Source organism: Mauremys reevesii, linkage group 5 (assembly GCF_016161935.1).
Source record: "Mauremys reevesii isolate NIE-2019 linkage group 5, ASM1616193v1, whole genome shotgun sequence".
NCBI classification, from domain to species: domain Eukaryota; kingdom Metazoa; phylum Chordata; order Testudines; family Geoemydidae; genus Mauremys; species Mauremys reevesii.
The window spans coordinates 108,546,701-108,570,071 of NC_052627.1; the positions used below are offsets into that span (position 1 = coordinate 108,546,701).

The 23,371-nt window shown below is 45.0% G+C and overlaps 2 protein-coding genes across 8 annotated transcripts in view; one reads left to right on the forward strand and one right to left on the reverse strand.

The window, feature by feature from the left end:
• The window catches only part of FAM184B (family with sequence similarity 184 member B), an 88,944-nt gene extending 77,812 nt beyond the window's left edge, over nt 1–11,132 (forward strand). For 3 of the 7 annotated variants that reach the window (XM_039540861.1, XM_039540862.1, XM_039540865.1), the window contains 6 exons: nt 1,119–1,300; nt 5,161–5,307; nt 7,691–7,808; nt 8,361–8,465; nt 9,565–9,767; nt 10,171–11,128. In XM_039540861.1, coding sequence (XP_039396795.1) covers nt 1,119–1,300; nt 5,161–5,307; nt 7,691–7,808; nt 8,361–8,465; nt 9,565–9,767; nt 10,171–10,261 — 846 coding nt within the window. In that variant the 3' untranslated portion in view covers nt 10,262–11,128. Of the gene's footprint in view, nt 1–1,118; nt 1,301–5,160; nt 5,308–7,690; nt 7,809–8,360; nt 8,466–9,564; nt 9,768–10,170 lie in introns of all 7 variants that reach the window. The other 4 variants (XM_039540864.1, XM_039540866.1, XM_039540867.1 and 1 more) reach the window with 3 other exon arrangements.
• A 5,222-nt stretch (nt 11,133–16,354) lies between these two features.
• Nucleotides 16,355–22,640, reverse strand: MED28 (mediator complex subunit 28). Its single transcript, XM_039542527.1, has 4 exons — nt 22,165–22,640; nt 21,142–21,208; nt 19,226–19,338; nt 16,355–18,019 (listed from the first exon to the last, which is right to left on the reverse strand). The coding sequence occupies exons 1-4, from the start codon at nt 22,324–22,326 to the stop codon at nt 17,822–17,824; spliced, it is 540 nt and encodes a 179-aa protein (XP_039398461.1). The 5' UTR covers nt 22,327–22,640; the 3' UTR covers nt 16,355–17,821.
• Nucleotides 22,641–23,371: the final 731 nt, after the last annotated feature.

A 23,371-nucleotide genomic window follows, 5' to 3' on the forward strand; every position in this document is an offset into this window, starting at 1 on the left:
CCCTTGATTATATATTAGCCAGTTAATTTCTCATTATATTCAGTTACTTTATAGACTCTTCATGCCATGCAGCTTCCTGGCGCCTTTAAAAAGATCCTGACCACTAAAGTTTGTTCATTGAAAGTATTCCTAAAATCTGTTTGAATGTATTCTGCTGTTTTGACTCGTATCCTTAAACTTTCATTGATGTTGGTGGTGGTTGTAGTGGTGTTTTATTTCTGGCAGTTTGCTAGGAACAGAGAAAACAGTCCTGAATGACCATATTTGAAAGTGACACGATAACACCTTGTAGCGGTGTGGCCACCCTGCTCCTGCCCGGAGGGGTTAAAACAGCCCTGGAGAGGGCTGCAGAGGGGAAAAGAGAGGCTGATTGGGAAAGCAGCCACAGGTGAGGCCACGCCCCAATCAGGCCACAGCTGGCCCTATAAGAGGGCTGAGGGCCAGAGACAGAAACTCTCTCTCGCTCGCTCGCTTCCTGAGAGAGACAGACCTGGCTGCCTGGGAGCTGAGGAGGGTACCTGAGGTGGAGCAGTGCTGGGGAAGGGCAGAGGGAGCTGGGGAGTTCGAGCCAGGAAAAACCCCAGACCGCAGGCCTTCCCAAAAGGGCCAGATAGGTACTGGGGCTGCAGAGGGGCAGCCCAGGAATAGGCAAAGGCAGCTGGTCCAACCCCCCTTGCCGATGATGAGTGGTTTACAGACTGCAGTCTGCCCCAGTGAGTGGGGGCTAGATGGTGACTGGCAGTAGCCACTGAGGCAAGGAGGTTGGGGGCTCCCCTGGGAGGGGAGACCCAGAGACAGAGGGGTTACTGCTGGGGGAAGAACCCTGGTATACAAGGGCACAGGGGTTTGGGAGGGACACAGCATCAGCCAGCAGAGGATGTTCCAGAGCTGAAAAAGAACTAATTCCCTGGACAACCAGCAAGAGGTGCTGTGCCAGTGAGTCATTGCCCTGCCATACACCTGTGCTACATAAACCATGCTGTACATCATAAACTTTGTGTTTGAGTTGCTTTATTCACAACCGAATCTCTCGATCATGATAACCAGTTGAAATCCTGTGAGAACCTCGGAATATTTAACTAGCAGATACAAATAGCGAATTTTGGACTCTTTCTTAGGAAGGAAGTAACCAAAACCAGATTACATTTCTTAATGAGGAACTAGAGAAATGTCAGAATGAGATTGCTGGGCTCAAGAAAGAGAATTCGCTTCTAAAGAACACAATGGAGCTGCTCAGTCCAGAGATGGACTTACAGAAGCAAAAGTCTACACAGCTTCAGGACAAGGAGAAGCAACACAGGTCTGCCTTATATTATTGCCCTTCACAGGTGCCTCACAGAGGGTCAGCATATTGCTAATATCAATATTCCTCCAAATGCTGTGAGAGATCTGAATTTATCCTTCCTAAAGAGAATTATATTTTAGGCTTGGAGCTTTTCAGAAGCAGTCTTCACTTTTTGCAGTCCCTAACAGCGCAGCCAGCATTCCCCTTCCCGGCTGCATTGAAAATATTGATGTTTACTGCTCCATCCATCTAAATACATGACATAGAAATGTGTCCTTTGTAGCCACCCAGGAGTGATCCAGGGAACGCTACTTACTTTCAAATTATAATGAACTAAAGGTTGACCAGTCCAAAACTTCCCCCAGGCCCTAAACACTAAATTCACTGTAAATGTCTGACTGAGAACTAGTATCAGTCTTCCAAAATAAGGGCTTCCCAGAGAGTTAAAAAACAATCTCTGCTCCTCCGCTAGTAACCAGCCAAGTGTTTAGACATCCCAGGGATTGCTTTTGAATGATACTTGCAGTGATCCCTGCATATATGGGGCTCAGTTATGGTTGAGAGGTCCAGGACTACACTGGGGAGGGGAAGTGGCAGTAACTATTGGCATTGTGCCTGTAGAGGTCAGGAGCAGACATTATGCCTCCTGGGCAGAAGGGAGGAGCACACACACTGGTGAAGATGGCAACCCTGCATGATTGGAAAATGTGTAGAGTGTGTTCCCTAAACATTGCCAGGGGCAACAGGGCACAGGATCATGGCCCAGCCAGAGGTGTCCCACTGGATACTGCTGCAGTGCTTGCAGTCTCACTCCCTTTGCACGCAAGGGCTGCAGGCTATCTCCTGCTCTAGTGCATAAGGGTTTCCCTGGGCTGGTGCAGACATTGTTTGTTTGGCTCATAGTTTGTAAAGTGTTTTGAATGCTTTGGGATCTTTGGAGGAAGAACATCACTCAGCATTGCTAGTGTTGTAATGAAAATGAGGAGAGATTGAGGGATCTAGAGTCACATTTTCAGAAAGCTTCTCCACTGGTATAGAATGCTTGTCCATAATTACTCAATTTGTATGACAGTTGGGCACCAGCCACCGGACAGGCCCTTTAAAAATCTGGCTAGGATAGTCTAGAAAGAGAACTCAGGGAACATATTGAGAAACTCATTACCTTCAGGAGTGCCTGAGTAACTCTGTTGGCTTTTACCAGTCAGTAACTAATTAATGAATGGGAATGAATCCTCCTCTTATACCATTTTGGAAGTTACCTGAAGGTGACTTTAAACTAAGTCAAGTATTAAAAAGAACTGGAGACTTTGCAACAAGATCAACAGAAAGAAATGCAAACCACAGAGTCTAATTTCAACAGTGCTTCCAGTTACCTTGGAGGTATTTAGAACCTGTGTTCACGAAGGAAATAAATCTTCACAATCTGATAAGATGATAGGAAAAAGGCACAACGACCTGAAGCTAAAAAAGGAGAAATGCAGGACAGACACTAGGGGAAACATTTGAGGTGTAAAAATTATCAACAGCAAAAGTATCTGGGTATTAGGCTAAGGGAAGTATATCAAGTGGTCTCATTACAGTAGCAGAATGCAAGGAGTAAGAGGGGATGACCCAAATGGTCATTGCTGGTCATAATACCAGTTATTTAATTTCAACCTCTTGCTTGTCTGAGCCATTCTATGAGTTAGCAATTGGTAGCATGGCATGAGGTACAATGCATGTGCCAGCAATCACAGGCATCCTGGATTTTCTTTTTGCAGATCACGCATTGGAGGAGCTGGGATCTGAAGCCCTTGTTTGGGACGGATAGTAATAATATTTTAAAATTTAAGGTGCCGTATGTTCATGTAAATTTGATACTATTCCTTTCAGGGCATTGACTCTCCCTTCTTTAAGTTGTTTTTCAGTTAGAAGCTCCAACTGATGACCATTGTAGCCTGCAGTTCTGTCTCTCATAAGTTGGGGGTGGAAGCACAGAACAGGCCCACCACAAAGAGGAGAGAGATTTGTATACACTTGGTTATTATAACTGCTGTTCTTGAAAGTTTTAATTGCTAAGCAGCAGAGCAAATTCTCCTAGAACTGGGGTAATGAAATAAGATTTTTTAGCTCACAGTTGTCACCAAGTGAGGGGCTGCGTGTGAGAGGATCAGATAAACATATGACAGTCTGTCGTGCTCAGCGGGATCATTTATAGCCTTAGTGACATTTATAGTATTAGTCCCATAATCTTGATGTCAAACCAAGTGTAAAGTATTTCTCATGCGGTACCATGGTCAAATTAAATGCAGTATCAAAGAGCATCAGCTTAAATTCCCAGATTCCCTCAAACAACTAAACATAAATTCTGTTAACAGGGAATTCACATAATATATTACTGTCACTTTCAACCTCAAGACTGACCGTTGTCCTTGGTGTTTCTCTGATGCTTCAAGCCAGTTACAGCCAGAATGCCAACAGCATCATGTTGGCCAGGACTCCTTTGAACACAAATGCAACTTGGACGAGACTCAAATCCTGTAACCCAAAGGAGCATTTGCCTCTTCTCAGAGCAGCTTGCATCCCCATTCCCTGGAGAGTCACACATTGGGATCCAGCTTTAACTTCCGGTGGAAGCTCCTGTAGTCTTACCTATAGTTATGGGTTCCTTTAACTAATTACCCAACCCAAGGAGAGGGTTTACACCTACTGTAATCTGTGAGAGTTCAGCCCCAAGATCGACTACAGTAGAGAGGTTTTCAATAGAAGAGGGACCCCATGGTGCACCACATAGACTATACAGTGCTCTTTCTGTAATAACTGGTTGGTTAATAAAAGTAAACAGCAACATGCACCCTACAATCTGGTAAAGGAGAGAGAGGCCATACAGAACGCATAGTATTTGCATTATCCACACTGTGCCTTGCGAAAAACAAGAAATGTTAATCATCATCCTCACCACCAGTGGTTGTGAATCTGGTGTCTCCCCAAGGTACAAAGGCCAGCATACAACTTTTGTAAAGTGTCACACTGACACCCAGTGGGGTTCACACATTTCTTCCCCTTTTCTTTATTTGAACTTCCACACTCCACTACTATTGGAGTGTCCTGTTTTTCATAGGCTAATTCATTAGTTCACTTTATACTCATTAACATTTATGTCACTTTATCACCATAGTAACAGGTAAGGAAAGCAGCAAAGAGTCCTGTGGCACCTTATACACTAACAGATGTATTGCAGCATGAGCTTTCGTGGGTGAATACCCACTTCGTCGGATGCATCCCACTTGCATCCGACGAAGTGGGTATTCACCCACGAAAGCTCATGCTCCAATACGTCTGTTAGTCTATAAGGTGCCACAGGACTCTTTGCTGCTTTTACAGATCCAGACTAACACGGCTACCCCTCTAATACTTGATACCTTAAGGAAGTCTCTTAACATTTCATCCCAGCTGCCAACAATCATCTTGTAATTTCTTCTGATCTGTTGTTATCCAAACTCAGCAGTTATTTTCAAAACATCAGCATATTTCACACAAACACAAGCTCAGCAAGTTGATTATTACCGTACGTAACTGTATTATAAAGATAATTTAGCATAATTTATCCTAAGACCTAATTTGACTAAGCTTACTATCTTACAAGCCTGAGGCACATAGGCCCTGTTTTATAACATTAATTCATGTATTTCACCTCAAAAGATATCAGAAATATTTAGGCTATTATCCTTGGCTGAACTCCACAGGACTCCCATCAGTGGGTGCTGCGCATGAACTGTGCTGTGTTAACTTCATCCCGAGCCTAAAAAAAATCAGAGCTCTTAATAGTCTTTACGCATCAGTAACGAATGTTAAAACACTTGAGACTTACATAATTTTTAACACCATTTTGACAGGCTACTGGAAGAAGACCTCAAAGTCAAGCACCAAAAAGAACTGGACATCTTGAAACAAGAGCATCGTAAGGAAATCCAGAACATGATAGCTGATTTCAGCAGTGCTCAGGCTCATCTCCAAGCAAAGATTGTCTCCCTAGAAACCGAGTAAGTGATTTCAATAAGACACAGCTGCAGTAAAGATGTTTCACTATATCAGTGATAAGTATTAATTATTGTTAATTATTATTTTCATTACATATGGGTGGAATATTTTAAGTGTTGGAATAACAGTGTATTGTATAACTATTTCCCAGGCACTCAAACAAGGCACAAATATACGCTAATGAAGCATATATGCCTGACTGTGCAAATCTATACAAATATAATATCAGAACCAGTAAATTACACCATGCACTCTTGCACTTATGCATCTCATCAGTCTTACTAACTTTAAAATAATTTACCTCATGGGACGATCCCATTGGCTCTGATCCTGCAAACACTTACACACATGCTTAACTTAACTTCAAGGGAACTACATACATGCGTAAAGTTAAGCATGTGTATAAGTATTTTTAAGATAGGGACCAAAGCGCGAATGACAGAGGATAAACCATGTAGTTGCTGAAGCTAGGTTAGTTCTAGGTTAGATTCAGGGGACTAGGAGTCAGGAGACCTGGATTCGGTTCCTGGCTCTGGGTCAAGGTGCTCACACTCTGTGCCTCAGTTTTCCCATTTCACAAATATGGGAAATATCCCTTGGTAAAGTGCTTTGCTAATTTAGAAGCCGGTTTAGAACTGATTGTTAAAGGGATGGGCAATTGGGAGACGGAGGTTTTTCTGTTGTTACGCTGGCCCGCGGGACCGTCCTGTCCAGCCCGCCTGAGCTCCTGGCTGGGAAGGCTCCCCCAGCCCCTCCCCTGCCTTTCCCCCTCTCGCAGAGCCTCAGCATGCTGCACTGCCGGTGCCAGCACTCTGGACCGCTCCTGGGCAGCTCTGCAGCTCCTGCCGCTTTGAGTGGCATGGTAAGGGGGTGGGGCTGCGAGCGCCAGTGGGCCGCGCAGTATCCACACACGCTGCCCTGAACAGCATGGTAAGGGGGCTGGGAGGAGGGGTTGGATAAGGGGCAGGGAGCGGTTGGAGGGGAAGGAGGTTCTCGAGGGGTGGTCGGGATGGGGGACAGGGTGGGGGTTGGGTAGGCATGGGAGTCCCGGGGGTCTGTCAGGGTGGTGGTGGATGGGGTTGGGGCAGTTAGGGGACAGGGAGCAGGGTGAGTTGGGTAGGGGGTAGGGTCCTGGGGGGCAGTTAGGGTGGGGATCTTGGGAGAGGGTGGCCAGGAGGCAAGGAGCGGGGGTGTTGATGGGTTGTGGGTTCTGAGGGGGGCAGTCGGGGGCAGGACATGGGTTGGGGTCAGATGGGGGGGGGGAATAGGCTATTTGGAAGGCACATAGGGTTTGTACTCACCGGGCGGTTCCCTACCGGTTCTTCGGCGGCACGTCGGCGGTGGGTCCTTCAGTGCCGAAGATCCGGAGCAAGTGAAGGACTCGCCACTGAAGAACTGGTAGAGGACCAGTTCCTAAGATTTTTGCAGTTCATCACTGCTTAAACCCACAACAGCCAATGAAACTCAATCCCCAACAAAACTCCCCACCCCCAGACACAAACTAACTCCATCACACCGCTCCCTCTGCTAAAGCCTGAATAAAGTGAGGCACCTTTCACCATGCCCTGAAGGTCAGCAGCTCTGGGCTGTTTCAGACAATGTGAAGAATTGGTTCCAAAGCTCAGGGTCCCTCACAAAGAACCATCTGCTCCCAGCCCTCTCCCTTTTAAATCAAGTGCCTCCACCAATTAGGATGACCAGACAGCAAATGTGAAAAATCGGGACGGGGATGGGGGGTAATAGGAGCCTATATAAGGAAAAACCCAAAAATCAGGACTGTCCCTATAAAATTGGGACATCTGATCACCCTACCACCAATCACAGCTGTGGTAGCATGGCACTGGGAGAGGGGCAGTCCAAGCCATTGATTCTGTTTTATCTGGGTGCTGAGGTAGCCAACTCCAGCTGGAGAGGCTAGAGGCTTCCTTTCTCTTGACAATTTCCAGCTAAAACAAAAGAATAAATAAAATACATTCTCTATAGTATATTGCTTACTATTACCACTTGTAGCTTATATGAATTTAGGCCCAAATCCTGCCTGGGGAGTGGATACCACAGACCCGTTTGTTCCTGTGCAGACAACATGACAACATGTTCCTACTGACAACATGAGCTGGATACACCTAGTGTTCACGGTTGACTTCAGCTGAACTTTGCCCAGGAGCGGACAGGGGGCACATTCATGTTTCATGTGTGCTTTCTTCACCACATCCCTCTTTTTAAAAAAATACAGTTTTGTCAGGGGAGACCTGAATATTTTCCTGGATTTCAGGGACGGGGCTTATGATGGGTCAAAGAGAGAGAAACCTGGTCTAAACTCTTAGGCCTTGAAAGAGATTGTTTCCTGATCAGGATGAAAGTGTTTGCATTTTTTACTTGACACAGACTTAAAGAATTAGAAGAGAAACCAAGAAAACGCGAGTCCAGGCCAGAAGATATGCATCTTATAGGCTGCTTGCAAAGTAAATTAAGTGAGAGAGAAGAAATTATCAAACAACTGACGGTGAGCGTTCCTTAGTGGACATATACTGTATGATGTGTGTGCTGTCACTGAAGTCAATGGCAAAACTTCCATTGATTGCTATGGTACAGGATCAAGCTCTTAATTAATCCAACTGGTATACCAGCAGAGTATTAATGATAAACCTAGGGTGTCAGGCTCATACACTATTCTAAGTACACTCCTGCCCCTTTCCATAGCAGCTTTTCAGTGGAATGAGGCCACTTACTTGACTCGCCAAGATTGAGACATTCATTAGAAGTAACAAGAGATGGGAAAACATTCCATTTCTTAAATGTAAACCCCCATGCTGTTAACATGTGACAGTTTAAAGTATTGCAAAAAGCCTTTCCATCTTTTAATAGAGTCTTTTCAATTGCCAAGGCCCAGGGCTTAGGTCCAGTTCATAATTAACAATTTCAGATTATACTGAAAGGCCCCATCTGCTAGTCATTTCACACAACTCGTCAGGTTCTTGCTCGCTTACTGCTCTGGGCCATTCTGAACATTGTGTGCTTACAGACCAAGGACACACATGGTTTTATTTCCCTTCAGGAGGGAAGAAAATTTCAGCATTTGCTTTTACCCAGCACTGAATCTCACCGGAATAGATCCTTTTCCTTCAACCCTAATCCTGGATGCTTAACTCCTTCCATGAAGGTAAGACAAACAGTTCAAGTACAATAGCAAATCATGTTGTGTTGTTAGTATTTGAACACTTACAGGTGCTCAGATTCCCTGGTGAGAAACGTACAATAAGTAGATGGATAGAGATTAATTTTTATTCTTCAGTACTTCAGCTAGTTCATTCCTAATATTTCAGACACTAAACTGCTGCTTTTCAGTAGAAGTATAATATGCCATAATGTAAACTAACCTAGAACCAGGTGATGAAGATCATGTAAATTCAAAATAAGTATTCATGTAGATGTGAGACAGTCTGCTTAGAGATAAGAGCTGGATCGTGTGCTGGGATAAGGGCTATTTCTTGCACATCCCTATGAACTGGCCACTCTCCCCCACTTAGAGTGAACAAGTAGGTTAGCCGCTGAATCAATGGCTGTGCAGAATCTGCTCTTCCCTGTTCAGCCTTCACCAACTCTTCCATACAGTACCCACTCTACTGACATTTTGGTGGAGGAGAAAGGGAGGCCCAGTGGCAAAGGACACTAACTCAACACGCTGTTCAATCTAAGCGTCTGTATGGCAGCTACTGTAGCTCTGGAGCAGGAGTGACTGCACATGTGCAGCAGCAGTATAGCCAGTACGGAAGGATTGCCACCAGTGGCTGTAGTGAAAACAAGTGTATGTCAATGTCAAACAGTGAGTGTACTTGTTGTTAAAGCCACTTACCCCCACCTCCCCACCAGAACTAGTGTCAACAGATCTGGGGACCTATGTGAAGCTAGCAGGGTTGTGGCACTCTAGCAATTTTAAAATCAAGTGACCCAACTGCTTGGGGTGGACACCACTGATCCCTGGGCCCCTGCAGCCTGTTCTAACTGAGCCTCCAGGAGAGGTTTTAATTTAAATGTTATAGCCAGAGTTTTCAAAAGTAGCTAATAATTTGGGTAGCCTTCATTTTTGGGTGCCCAATATGAGACACCCAGATTACCCGCAGTAATCACTGAAATCCATGGAATTGGCCCAGGGATGAATTTGGCCCATACTGTTTTGAAATGAGCATATGTGGTGTTTATAGTACCAGCCGTGTGTAAGAATGTGTGCGTAATATACATTTCTGTTCCCACAATAAAAGCAGAAGAAACTGAACGAGCTGCCAAGCCGTGTTGTCAGTGTTCCGAATTTAGCCTCCTATGCAAAGAACTTTTTGAGCTGTGACTTGAGATCGAAGAGAAATGCCCCTCCAATAACGAAATCGACAAGCTTAGACCAGAGTGCTGGCTGCATCAGGGCCAGCTATCAGTCAGCACAGTCCTCAGACAGTAACCACGCCACAAGGTAAATGTGCACTTTGTAGAAACTTGGTTATGAATTAATTAGTATTTAGCATTTTTCAAGCACCAAGACAGTGCTAGGTACCTTTAAAAAAAAAAAAAAAAAAAGCTAAGGTCCAGATGCTCCAAAATGCTGCACACAGAGCTCACTGCAGGATCTGGACCATTGTCTCTGCCTGGAAGAGCTTGCAATTGAAACTCAACATGGCACAAGTGATACTGGCGAGGCTTGCATCTGGCCTCTTCCAGCTCACATGGGCCTAGCTCCATCCATTCCATGGTGTCTAGTAGTTCAAGTATTTTTGGTTATTTCCAGAAGAATATGAGCAACAAAGTAGTTCTTCAAAAAAAAAAATCTGAGTTTTACTAAACACTCAAGTAATGGTAGTATTTGTCTCTTTGCACAGGACACAAGGCAACGAAGCACCCATAACCAAAGATGACCAGAAACAAGACCCTCGGCATCAGGAATGGTTTACTAAATATTTTTCATTCTAAACCAAATTATTTCCAGAGTACCCAGAAAGATGACCTCAGATAATTTCTCACACTCATGTGAAATGTTTAATCAGGGTACTGACTGGGAAAAAAAAATTGAGCTGCACACAGCTGACTAGGAATCTAAGTGCTCTTGGCATCCAGGTACTATGGGATTAGAGGATGGGTGCTTTAGAAATATATATGATTATTGTAAAAACGAAGGCAGGTTAGGTGAAAATTATGGGTATGTTGTCATCTCAATAGCCAGATGTTGCACAGGAAGAGTCCTTCATATCAAGATAGGAACTGTTTCACAGTTATGCAGGCAGAGTGCTGAATTTGTTCCCCAGTGACTCCTGTCTGGCTCTCTTTTAAGAAAACACCTTAACTTTATTTTGTGCATGTTTTAATATAAATCATGTGATTTCATATTTATTACATCCCATGCTTTCTTTTCCCTTTTTTTGCTGTTTAATATTCAAATAAAATAAATTGAAGGGAATTACTTTTAGAGGGTGTTCGTTCAAGCTGGTAGTTTTAAATTTGTTGTATAGTGTACAGTGTACTGACAGACAATGTCAGCAGGATGCTTTAGAATTATTAATATAATTAGAATTGGGAAGTATCCTTTTTGCAGTTGTATAGACAGCTCATTACAAGATACTATTCATGTCATTCTCATTAAACATATTTAAGGATCAGTCTGGGAAATTCAGGATAAAATTCAATTATGACTATTAATAAAATATTTGCTTACAGATCAAATTAATGTTTTACACTTTAATTCATTATGCAGAATTTTGACCCAGACTGTGTACAAGTCATAAAGTTTCAAGTTTATGAAAGACAGGTATTCAGTATATGCCATCCATGTGTCTCTTCAATATGTCTACCTCTAGTATGTAAGCACCAGGTACATCAATCCATTGGGAGGACCAAATCATCCACATCTTACACTGCTTTAAGTGGGTCATTCTTGATTCCAGTTGCTCATCAGTCTGAGGGAAGATTTGCATAAAGAAATGTGCATTTTACAGTAAATCACCTCCCTGAAGCTGGCATAGCTGTGTCTCACCCTGATCTCGGACAGCAAGGAGGTCCACATCTGAGAGCCTACTACTGAAACACCAACCAGCCTCCAGGCCTTCTGCTCTGTTAGCCTTTTGTTCTTTGGAAACAAGTAGTTTGGTTCCAAAAGGGACTCAAGACAATTTAGTTTCAGGACAGAATATTTGGTAACAAAAGGAGGAAATTACAGAAGAGCTATTTACTCTGTTCTGTGTTTGTACAACAGCTAGTACCCTAGGGTCCGGGTCCATGACTAGGGTTCCTACCTATAACAACACTAATAAGAATCAAGTTAAGAAAATGGTGTGCAGGAAACAAGACTGAGAAGTATCTGTCTCTGACAGTGATAACTCAAATTATACCATTTTTCATGACTATGTTTCATATAGATTCTATTGTCCTATGACTGAACTGAAGGACTTAATAGGTGTTGTTCTGATCTAAGTAAAACTACATTAATTGTTCATAATGAATTAGATAAATTTTGCTTGTTTATGGACAATATGCAAGATGTTATTCTTAGCTATCCATTTATTAATTCTAACCCCCTGCTAGGATGCAGGATTTGTTGTGTCTAAGCCATCCAGGACAGTTGAATATCCAGCCTCTTTTTGAAATCCTCCAGCGACGGAAGGCCCACAACCTCCCTAGGCAGTCTGTTCTTTTTGTCCTACTGTTCTTATAGTTAGGAAGTTTTTTCCTGAGATTAAATCTAAAACTTCTATGCTGCAGTTTGAACCCACTGCCTCCTGTCCTGGCCTCTGTAGCAAGAGAGAACAATGAGAGAACATACAAGGGGGCATAAATTATATGATTTAGGATGGCAATACAAAATGCAGTAGCCTGAAACCACAATTATATAATAATGAAAAAAGTGAAGTATATTAGAAGCCAGAGCAATTTACCCTTTCAAGGGATGTAGTTTAAACATGGTCATTAGGAAAGGTAAAAGGTAGGCTAGATTAGTGTGAATAATATTACATGTTTTATGGGATTGGATGTGGAATAAAGGGACTTTCATCTGTAGGTTGTAAATTTGAATCAATCCCAGGTTAATAGTGATGGAAATTTATTACTTTAGGATGAAGACTGGGTGACCTATGTGAAATGAGTTGATGATCTTAGTCCAGGTCCTAGTGTGAAGTTGTCCATCACACAAAAATCACCACCACTAATGAGATTAACCGACAACTGTGTTGGCAGGGAGTTTGACTGATTAAGCCAGAGACTGAATGCTCCTCTCATGATTAGAAAGGATTCCTCCAAAACAGAAGAACGGCAGATTGCTGGAAAGATTTGTGAGAGAGCTAGTACTTACTCTGAATATATGGAGAATTTAGGTGTCCAGCATTAACAAATCAGCACCGAAGAGCACTTAATAAACAAACAAAACACATACCACTCACTAAACACTAAAATGGAAGTGTAGAATGCAAATCTGTGAAGAATGCAAATCTGCACTAATCAGAGAACTGGAAGGGACCTCAAGAGGTCATCTAGTCCAGTCCCCTGCACACAAGGCAGGACTAAGTATTATCTAGACCATTCCTGACACGTTTGTCCAACCTGCTCTTAAAAATCCCCAATGATGGCAATTCCACAAGCTCCCTAGGCAATTTATTCCAGTGCTTAACCATCCTGACAGTTAGGAAGTTTTTCCTCATGTCCAACCTAAACCACCCTTGCTGCAGTTTAAGCCCATTGCTTCTTGTCCTATCCTCAGAGGTTAAGAAGATCAATTTTTCTCCCTCCTCCTTGTAACAACCTTTTATGTTGTTACATGTCCCCTCTCAGTCTTCTCTTCTCCAGACTAAACAAATCCAATTTTTTCAATCTTCCCTCATAGGTCATGTTTTCTAGACCTTTAATAATTTTTGTTGCTCTTCTCTGGACTTTCTCCAATTTGTCCACATCTGAAATGTGGCGCCCAAAACTGGACACAATACTCCGTCTGAAGTCTAATCAGCACAGAGTAAAGTGGAAGAATTACTTCTCGTGTCTTGCTTACAATATTCCTGCTAATACATCCCAGAATTATGTTTGTTTTTTTGCAAGTGTTACACTGTTGACTCATATTTAGCTTCTGATCAACTATGACCCCCAGATAATTGTGAATATTCTACGTTCATGTTATGCTGGGTACCCAGGGCAGTGAGGCACCTTGCTACCAACTGCCTTGAGTATGAGCAAGCCTTGTCTCTGCCTGCCATGGGTCAACTCCCCAACTCCACTGGCCACAGGCAACAGACACACTCCCCTCCCAGGATATTAGCCAGACTTGGGGAGGTGTGTGTGTGAGGTAATCTTTTTCTACTGGACCTAAAGACCACTGTATAAGCTTGAAAGCCTGTCTCTTTCACCAGTTGGTCCAATAAAAGACATTACCTCACCCACTTTGTTTCTTCATGCTCATATATTCATTCCAGCTATCACAAAGCAGAAATACCCAATTTTGAAAGGCCATAAAATGAGAAAAACAATTTACATTTCCATAACATGCGAGTTAATTGTTGAACTGGTTACATTAATACTCTAACCCAGGGGTGGGCAAACTACAGCCCGTGGGCCGTTTTAGGCCCGTCAGCCATTTTAATCTGGCTCTCGGGCTCCCGCTGGGGAGCGGGGTCTGGGGTCCCCGCTCTATCAGGGGCAGGGGCTGCTCCATGCAGCATCCAGAAGCAGCAGCATGGCCCCCCTACACCTCTGACGCATAGGGGCAGCTGGAGGCTCCCCTCTGCATAGTGCCCCCGCCCCAAGAACCACAGCTAATGAGCTGCAGGAATGGTGCCTGTGGATGGGACAGCACGCAGAGCTGCCTTACTGTGCTTCTGCCTAGGAGCCGGAGAAGGGATATGCCGCTGATCCCGGGAGCCGCTTGAGGTAAGCACTGCCCAGAGCCTGCACCTGAACCTCTCCCCATGCCCCAAACCCTGACCCCAGCCCTGATCCTCCTCCTGCCCTCCAAACCCCTCGATCCCAGCCCAGAGCACCATCCTGCACCTCAAACCCCTCATCCCCTGCCCCCCGAGCCCACATCCTCAGTCAGAGCCTGCACCCCATCCCTCCACCCCTTGAACTCATTTCTGGCCCCACCCTGGAGCCCACACTCCCTCCCGCAACCCAACACCAATTTCATGAGCATTCATGCCCCGCAATACAATTTCTATTCCCAGATGTGGCCCTGGAGCCAAAAAGTTTGCCCACCCTTGCTCTAATCCTACAGCAGTCTCCACAGTGAGTTACTCATACTCTAGCCACTAATCACCTGGCTGCTTTAGTATACTCAAAGCTATGACTTATTAGGATTCTACATCAACTTTTGCTGGAAACAGACAATCTACTGCTCTGTCTGGAAAGATTTTTTAAATTTCTACATTTTTTCACCTCATCCATGTACCATCTGGCTTCAATTAAGTAGGTTTTTGCACCCTCACATCATACACTTTATACATAACTTCAAGATTTGCTGAGGTCTGTTAATCAGTGTATTTGAAACTTCTCACCTTCCAAATCATTCTTTATAACATCATAAATCAGGCCAAGTTGTACTTCAATTAGTTTAATCAAATTGGTAGTATACATACGAGATCCTACAATTATTTTCCTTCTGGTACAGTGGTCCCATTTTTACAAGGCTGCCTTTGCAGACAGATAATCCCATAGTGCTCTCTATTCTTGATTTAAAGGGTGACATGAAAAGCCGGTGAAGTACTGCCTGATTGTGTACTATTGGCTAATTAGCTGAGACATCGTAAGTATCCCCCTTCCTAGTTTAGTGTGTAATTTGTGGTGCCAATATTACCAAATATTTTAAATTTCTGGCTATCCAATATTCAGAAGCCATAGCAACTGTCTTTCATAAGATGACAGTCTATTAAAGTTAATACATAGCTCATATGGTGCTCTCCTTCAGTAGAGCTCAAAGTGCTTTACAAAGTTGGTCAGCATTATCCCCATTTTACTGAGGGGGAAATTACTGAACTTCAGGGTTTTCTAAAGGAAAATGTAGACTAGGCCTCTCAACATGGCAGAGTGGGAGAGCAACAGTAGCAAACAAATCTGCCAGAAACATTGAGTGAATTTTAGACAACTACATGTAACTCCAGTCCCTCCCCCGAACATCTGTGTAATATCTAGAAGGCTTAGTTTTCCACAAGAAACCCTTTAGAAAATCTATAAACAGTGCAAAAAGCTTTTTCTGTCTAGTATGAGAGACATTTAGTACAGCACCCAAGAGTAGACTGATCACCTGTGACAAAAAATGATTGCAATACCAGATCATGTGGCAAAAGCTTGCTCTCATTTAAAAACATACAGCAGAGGTCTCTCCCAAAGCCACAGTCTTGGCAGCATAAGGCCATATTTTTGGGTTTTAATAAGCCAACTATTTTTTGTACTTACAATACATAGCTACTAGTATTATGAGTAGAGCAACATATGATAGTTGAGTAGGTGAGAACTGGGTGGAGGGTTTGGGACCGAAGAATCAATATTTTAGGATGATTCTGCTAAAATGATCAGCAATGAAAGAGCTACTTGTTAATAAATTGGAGCAGTAGTGCATGTACTGAGAGCTCTAAGAGCAAAATGAGCTTTTTAAGGTGAAAAAAATCTTTTCAAAATCTGAGTCCAATGGACAAGTAGAAGCCTTATGAGGAATAGCAGTAAAACCACTCATACATCCCACAAAGAACAGACATTATTTACTTAGATTTTTATCAGTCATTTTCAGGTAGATGAAAGCCTTTTTCCACTCAGGGAGATCCCTCTCTCATTTCACAGGGACAGACAAAAATGGACATAGTAGTTAAGTGTGATGTACATGCCTAGACAGACTAGGTTGAGTTAATTTAAAAAGCAACCATCATGTAACTCAGTCCTGTACTTGCAGCAATCAACGGGAGTTTGTTACTCAGGCCTTGGCTACACTTGCAAATTTGCAGCGCTGCAGCAGGGTGTGAAAACACACCCTCTCCAGCGCTGCAAATTGCGGCGCTGCAAAGCGCCAGTGTGGTCAAAGCCCCAGCGCTGGGAGCGCGGCTCCCAGCGCTGTACGTTATTCCCCACAGGGAGGTGGAGTACAGACAGTGCTGGGAGAGCTCTCTCCCAGCGCTGGCGCTTTGACTACACTTAGCGCTTTGAAGTGCAAGTGTAGCCAAAGCCTGACTTACTTTGTGGCAGCCTGCCCATTCCTTGTGTGAAAATAGGTAGCAGTCCCTACAGGAAAATGGGAAACTTCAAATACTGTCCAAGTAAATCAGATGGGTTCCTTAAGTCAGTGGTTCGAAGAGAGGACTTGAAAGAACATTTAGCTCCAGAAGTTGGGAGTTATTTCTCCTGCGTTGCAGCTTCTCTCCACTTATGGCACAGTGAAGTTAATTTAAACCTACTCTCTAAAGGGAAGGGAGTTTGAGTTTACATTCTCTCCTGCAGCAATGCTCTGAGAGCACAATGGCAAGCACAGAGCAGACAAGCTGTCTGGTTCCCTCACTTACAATGTCACAGCTAATTAGCCAATAGTACACAATCAGGCAGTACTTCTCCACCGGCTTTTCATGTCAGCTGCAGCAGCCTGAAACTGATAACACTCCATTTCTAGCTACTTCAGCTAAATCTGCTTTGATGAGGAAAGCCAACAACATTCTCCCAGGGTGCCAAACCTTTAAACTGAGTGGGTATAGTTTCAGGAGGAAAAGAAGGCACCATACATTTGTAGAAACAGGCCATGGGAAGGGTAGAAAATGCCAGGCATTATGCTTAGATGGAGGATGACTGGGAAATATTAACCACATCTCTATCCCTTTCCAACAGGAAGCTCTCCTACAAGTTTTTAAAAGCATCAGATGCCAGAACATTTTCCCAATAGCACCAACATCCCATAGCTCCTTCTGGCCATGTCTACACTAGGAAAAGAGATGTATTTTTTAAACACATTTAAAATACATTCTCCCCCCTCCATCCCAAGCGAAGGCAAGTGCCTGTGCCATAGATAGCAGTAGAGCTCAACAGAAAATCCTTGCTTTGAGTTATTTGACCAACCAATAAAAAGTCTGCACTATTTCTCCAGAATCATAGGATGCTACATGATTAGAAACACTCACAATGAAAACTGTATATAAGGCTACACTTGAGATGAACAAATAAACTCTGCAAGTACTTGTGTATCATTAGTGCCTTAACTGGACTATAGCTGCATTAGGACTGCTCTGTCAGTTTCCCAAGTAATAGGAGGGGTTTTTAGCATATTCTATGCAAGTATATTCTGACTACAATACAAGACATACATGAGCATTTGTTCAGTTTGAATGTAAAAACAATCCATACTTTGATAAAAATTAAACTACAGATTCTGCCCCATTTATTTTATTCTTAGTTGTGTCCCACTGTCGTAGTATAAAACTATTTTTATATTACAAATTACATCACATATTATACAAGGTAGAAAGATCAATATTACATTTCACTTTAAGTTAAAATACTAAAAGATCTAAATTCAAATATCTTTCTTAATCATGTTTGCTTCATGGGTGCAGGAATATTTGCAGAAGCCTGTTCTAGATAAGCTAATGGTCCTTGAGGCATTTCTGCAGGTTTTTTGTGTTGTACATTCATGTCTTCTAGAACCTGCTGCCAGTGACGCAGTTTACCCAAATGCTTCTGAATTAGTGCTTCTTTCCTCTGCAATTCATTTTTCAATTCTGAAACATCCTGCAGTTGATAGATATCTTAAATTAGTAAATGACTTATTTTCACTGTAAAAAGATTACACTGTAAACTAATTTTAACTATTACAGTGCCTATGAAACAACGGACAATTCTCAGAGTGAAAACATCTTACTATGAGAAGTGGCTGAACTGGAGATAGAATAATTTGGCTACTCCCTTCCATGATATACATTCTAGTCGAGCATACCAGGTCTCTGTTTCAATGCCCCTCATGTAATTCAGAAAAGTTTGCCCTCTGCACATCCAACTTTGACTAACTGGTCTGTTCCCTCAAAGGAGCATATCTATATCCAAATTTTCTTACGTGCTGTAAGAGCTACTGAGAGTGATCCAGGTGAGCTCTACAAACTTAGTGACAGGGCAATAAGCTAAATAAACTCAACCATTGTTTGTTCTGTACTGCATTGCACCCAGGGGCGGCTCTAGAAATCACGCTGCCCCACGCAGCGCGGTGCGCTGCGCCGCCCTTCCCCGGTCCTGCGGCGGGTCCCCGCTTCCCGCGGCTCCGGTTGAGCTCCCGCAGGCATGCCTGCGGCAGGTCGACCGGAGCCCGGGACGAGCGGACCTGCCGCGCAGGCATGACTGCGGCGGGTGCCGTGGTCCCGCGGGTCCGGTTGAGGTCCAGCCGAGCCCCGCGACGAGCGCCCCCTCCGCAGTCATGCCTGCGGCAGGTCCACTCGTCCCGGGCTCCGGTCGACCTGCCGCAGCCATGACTGCGGGAGGTCCGCCGGCCCAGCCTCCCGCCCTCCCCGGCGGCAGGGGACGCCCCCTACATTTTGCCGCCCTAGGCACCAGCTTGTTTTGCTGGTGCCTAGAGCCGCCCCTGATTGCACCTATTTGTACCTTTAGATTCTAGGATCTTCAGGAAAGAGACCCGCTTGTTTGTGCCTCACACTTGTAGTAAAGCGCTACACACATTTATGTAACTATATAAATAATAATGGTAGGACAGTTAGGAAAACTAGCATAAATGGGAATAATTTTAAAAATCCACTGTGCTTGCAGATGGAGAAAGAAGGGAAATGTTCCACTGAACAAAAACTTCATTTCTTGATCAAATATGGTACTTGTCTCAGATTCTCTGTAGTATCATGGAACAAAAGAAATACATCCTTAGTCTTAAAGGAAAGGAACAAATTAAAGTTGTCACAGGTAAAGTAAGTAGATGAAAAGATGATAATCTCCTACCTCTTTAATAACTAGCTCTGGTTTCTGGACAGACAGATGTAATCTTTTTTGTAGGAAAAAACATTCAGTTTGTCTCGCAACATCCAGAAATTTCTGGATACATTGATCAACACCTAAAATACAGAAATATAACAAGATTTGAAAGATAAAGCAATCAAAGACCAGATTAGTTTAAAAACATCCACAGAAGGAAATCAGTTAATGTACATTAGCCTCTTAGTCTACGTAGCCAGGTGTTCAATATTTAAAAATTAATCTACAGCTTTTTCCAGAAGACATTTGAGAAAGTAAATCCAAAAATTTGATTCTACACTTCTGTATTTTTAGTGGCCTGTATTTATAAAATCTGAAGTCCCTAAATAATGGAAAGTAAATTGACTAAACATATCTATAGACTATCACGCCAAAGACTTTTACTTCTGCAAGTTCTAAATGGCATGCCTCTTTTAGAATAGTAACCATGTTAAAATCAATTTTCTGTAAGATGTGGAAAAGAATATGCTCACTTCCAGTTTCACCGCAAAAGATTAATTAAAATTCCTCTAATGAAAAAGGGACTCAAAACCTAAGTATACAAATAAACACAAAGTCACTTCTGTGGGTCTTGAATGCAAATACACCTCTACCTCAATATAACACTGTCCTTGGGAGCCAAAAAATCTTACCGTGTTATAGGTGAAACCGTGTTATATTGAACTTGCTTTGATCCACCGGAGTGCACAGCCCTGCCCCCCCGGAGTACTGCTTTACCGCGTTATATCCAATTTGTGTTATATCGAGGTAGCGGTGTACATTAAGTAACATTTCAGTGTATTCCTGTGCATATTTATTAATGACTCTTATAAAATTTATTTAGTTATCCTGTGCAACAGTTTCTTCATTCCAGCATAGTCCAAAAGCAGTGTTCCCTCTAATTTTTCCCACTCACATGCGGAATGAATTTTGTTATGTGCACCAATATGGAGGTGTCGTGTTGCACAAATGTGACACATCACCTCCATATTAGTGCACAGAACAAAATTAATGTGACAGGGGTGGGTTCAGAGTGTGCGAGAGTGAGGGCTCTGGGGTGGGGCCAGGGATGAGGGGCTCAGGCATAGGGTTGGGGCAGTGATGAGCTGCGAAAATCTTAGGAACCGGTTCCCTACCGGTTCTTCGGCAGCAAGTCCTTCACTCGCTCCGGGTCTTCGGCGGCACGTCAGTGGCGGGTCCTTCAGTGCTGCCGAAGACCCGGAGCGAGTGAAGGACCCATCACCAAAGTGCCGCTGAAGAACCGGTAGGGAACCGCCTGGTGAGTACAAGCCCCACGTGCCTCCCAAAACAGCCTATTTCCCCCCATCCGACCCCCACCCACGTCCTGCTCCCAACTGCTCCCCATAGAACCCGCTCCTTGCCTCCTGGCCACCCCCACTCTAATTGTTATCACTGGTTCAGCTCCATTGGGGTTAGCCAGATTTGGATCTCTACTATAGACAACACTTCGGTTGCTGATACCATGTTAAGCACCTTGGACAGATTTTCAGAAGTGCCTAGGTGCCTCATTCTGAGAGTTACGTGTTTTTGAAAATCCCACTAGGCACATGAGTGCCTAAAATACCTTTAAAAAGGCTGATCTTAATAGGGTTAGATGGCACAGTATTTAGAACAGTGATGGCAGACACGGAGCTCTCTCCACTACTGCTTCCAAATTAGCATAGACCAGTGAAGCTCAAAAGAGATTAACAGTGGCAAAAAATTTTTTTTATAGATATGTAGGTAGAGGCCCTATATAGATGCACACAGGTGAGATTATTATGTGTAGTAAAAAAAAGGTTTTATTTTAAAAAAAAAAAAATAGATAAAATAACAGTATCTTTTTAACAAACCCAGTATGTTAACCCTGTTATAGTATTTTGGTTTGGCTGGCAGGCTCTTACCAGTTCTAATTTCTTCCTGATCTGTGCCATTCACATAATCCTGACTCACAAGTGAAGCAAAGCAAGCCTAGATGATTGGGAAGACAGAGATACTTGTTTTAAAGGAGAAACCGGGCACCTTATGCACATGTCATGCAAAGGACAGACAGACAGACACCACTCGTCAACAGCCCTTGCGAATGGCAAAAGTGGACCAGGGAGGCAGAAAGTAAGCGCACAACACTTCATGCAAATTCATTCCCACCAAACTCCTCAGCCCTGTATGGCACCCCCAGCCCCTCTGCCTCTCCCACCCGCTCCGGGTCCCGAACCTCCCCCAACCCCTCCGCCTCTCCCACCCCCTCCGGCCCCCCCGAACCTCTCCCAGACCCTCCGCCTCTCCCACCCCCTCCAGGCCCTGAACCTCCCCAGCCCCTCCGCCTCTCCCACCCCTCCGGGTCCCTGAACCTCCCCAGCCCCTCCCACCCCTCCGGCCCCCGAACCTCCCCAGCCCCTCGGCCTCTCCCACCCCTCCGGGCCCCGAACCTCCCCAGCCCCTCGGCCTCTCCCACCTCCGGGCCCCGAACCTCCCCGGGCCCTGAACCTCCCCAGCCCCTCCGCCTCTCCCACCTCCGGGCCCCGAACCTCCCCAGCCCCTCGGCCTCTCCCACCCCTCCGGGTCCCGAACCTGCCCCAGCCCCTCCGCCTCTCCCACCCCCTCCGGGCCCCTGAACCTCCCCAGCCCCTCCGCCTCTCCCACCCTCCGGGTCCTGAACCTGCCCCAGCCCCTCCGCCTCTCCCACCCCCTCCGGGCCCTGAACCTCCCCAGCCCCTCCGCCTCTCCCACCCCTCCTCCGGGTCCCTGAACCTCCCCAGCCCCTCCGCCTCTCCCACTCCTCTGGGTCCCGAACCTCCCAGCCCCTCCGCCTCCCACCCCTCCAGGCCCTGAACCTCCCCAGCCCCTCCGCCTCTCCCACCCCTCCCGCCCTCCGCCTCCCACCCCTGAACCTCTCCCAGCCCCCAGGCCCCTTAACCTCCCCCCACCTCAAAGGACGCTTCTAGCTCGTCCACCAGCGTGCTGTTGGGGTTGCGCGGTCCCGCGGCGGCCGGGAGGAGCCCGGCCTGGCCAGGGCCGCCGGGAGGGAGCGGAGGGGGAGGCGCTCCCGGCGGCTGGTTTGTAAACATCCCGCTCAGAGCCGCCGCCATGACACGCCGCCCGAGATCGCACTGCGCCTGCGCGGGGTGGGGGGCGCTGCAGCGGGGCTCAGCGGAGGTGGGCGTGGCCTGCCCGGAAGCGGGGCCCTCGCGCGTCCCGGGAACTGGCCCTGGAGCGCGGGGCGGCGGCGGGAAGACGCTCTGACAAGGCCGGTGTCACTGCGTGGGGGTAGCCGCGCCCCCTCCCCACGTTACTGCTCCTCGGCCCGGGCCGGGCGGCGGCAGCTGCTGGCCCAGGCCCCAGCCCAGACAGCGACGAAGAACAAGCCCTGAGCCTGCAGGCTCTGCCTCAGCGCGTCCCTTACAGGAGGCAGCCAGAGCTTCAGTATGTCATAGGGTTGCCAATCCGCCAGGGATTAACCTTTAATTAAAGATGTCATGTGATGAAACCGCGTGGGATTTATCCAGCCAAAGCTGGCAACCCTATCGCCTTGTCACCCAACAGGGGTGCAAGTTCTCCCACTTTTCCTTCACTGACTCTGCCCTGGCACTCACATACACAACCCCTAGCAGGTCAGTTCTCCGCAGACTGAAGCTACAGCTTCTGTTCTTAAATGCCTCTGCTCTCTCCTAGAGTCTATGATCATAGTAGCCTTTTTCTCCGTATGCTACGGATAGTTAGAGATGAAGCATATTTTACCAAATTTAAACATTTTTTTTTTCAATCTTGGCTGACTTTTCATGGTCCATCATCATCATCAAAAAAAACAACAACTAAAGGAGAGTTAGTTTTTTTTACAGCAGGTGAAAAATAAATCAGTGCTAATAGTTAAGCATCTAATTTGCATAAGGAATTAGCAATATGTGCTTAGAGATACTGGTACTTTTGCAAAATTATGCACAGGTAAATGTTAAATTTAGGACAGCTATCTGCATATGGATCATCTAGTGGTAAAAGCAATTAAATTGCTGGTTCCAACTCTGCCACTGATTAGATGTATGGCCTTGGACAAATCCGTAAAATTATCACCACATATTTGAAATGATCAGACAGAAGGAGCTTTACAAGTGCAAAATATAATTGCAAGACAGAGAG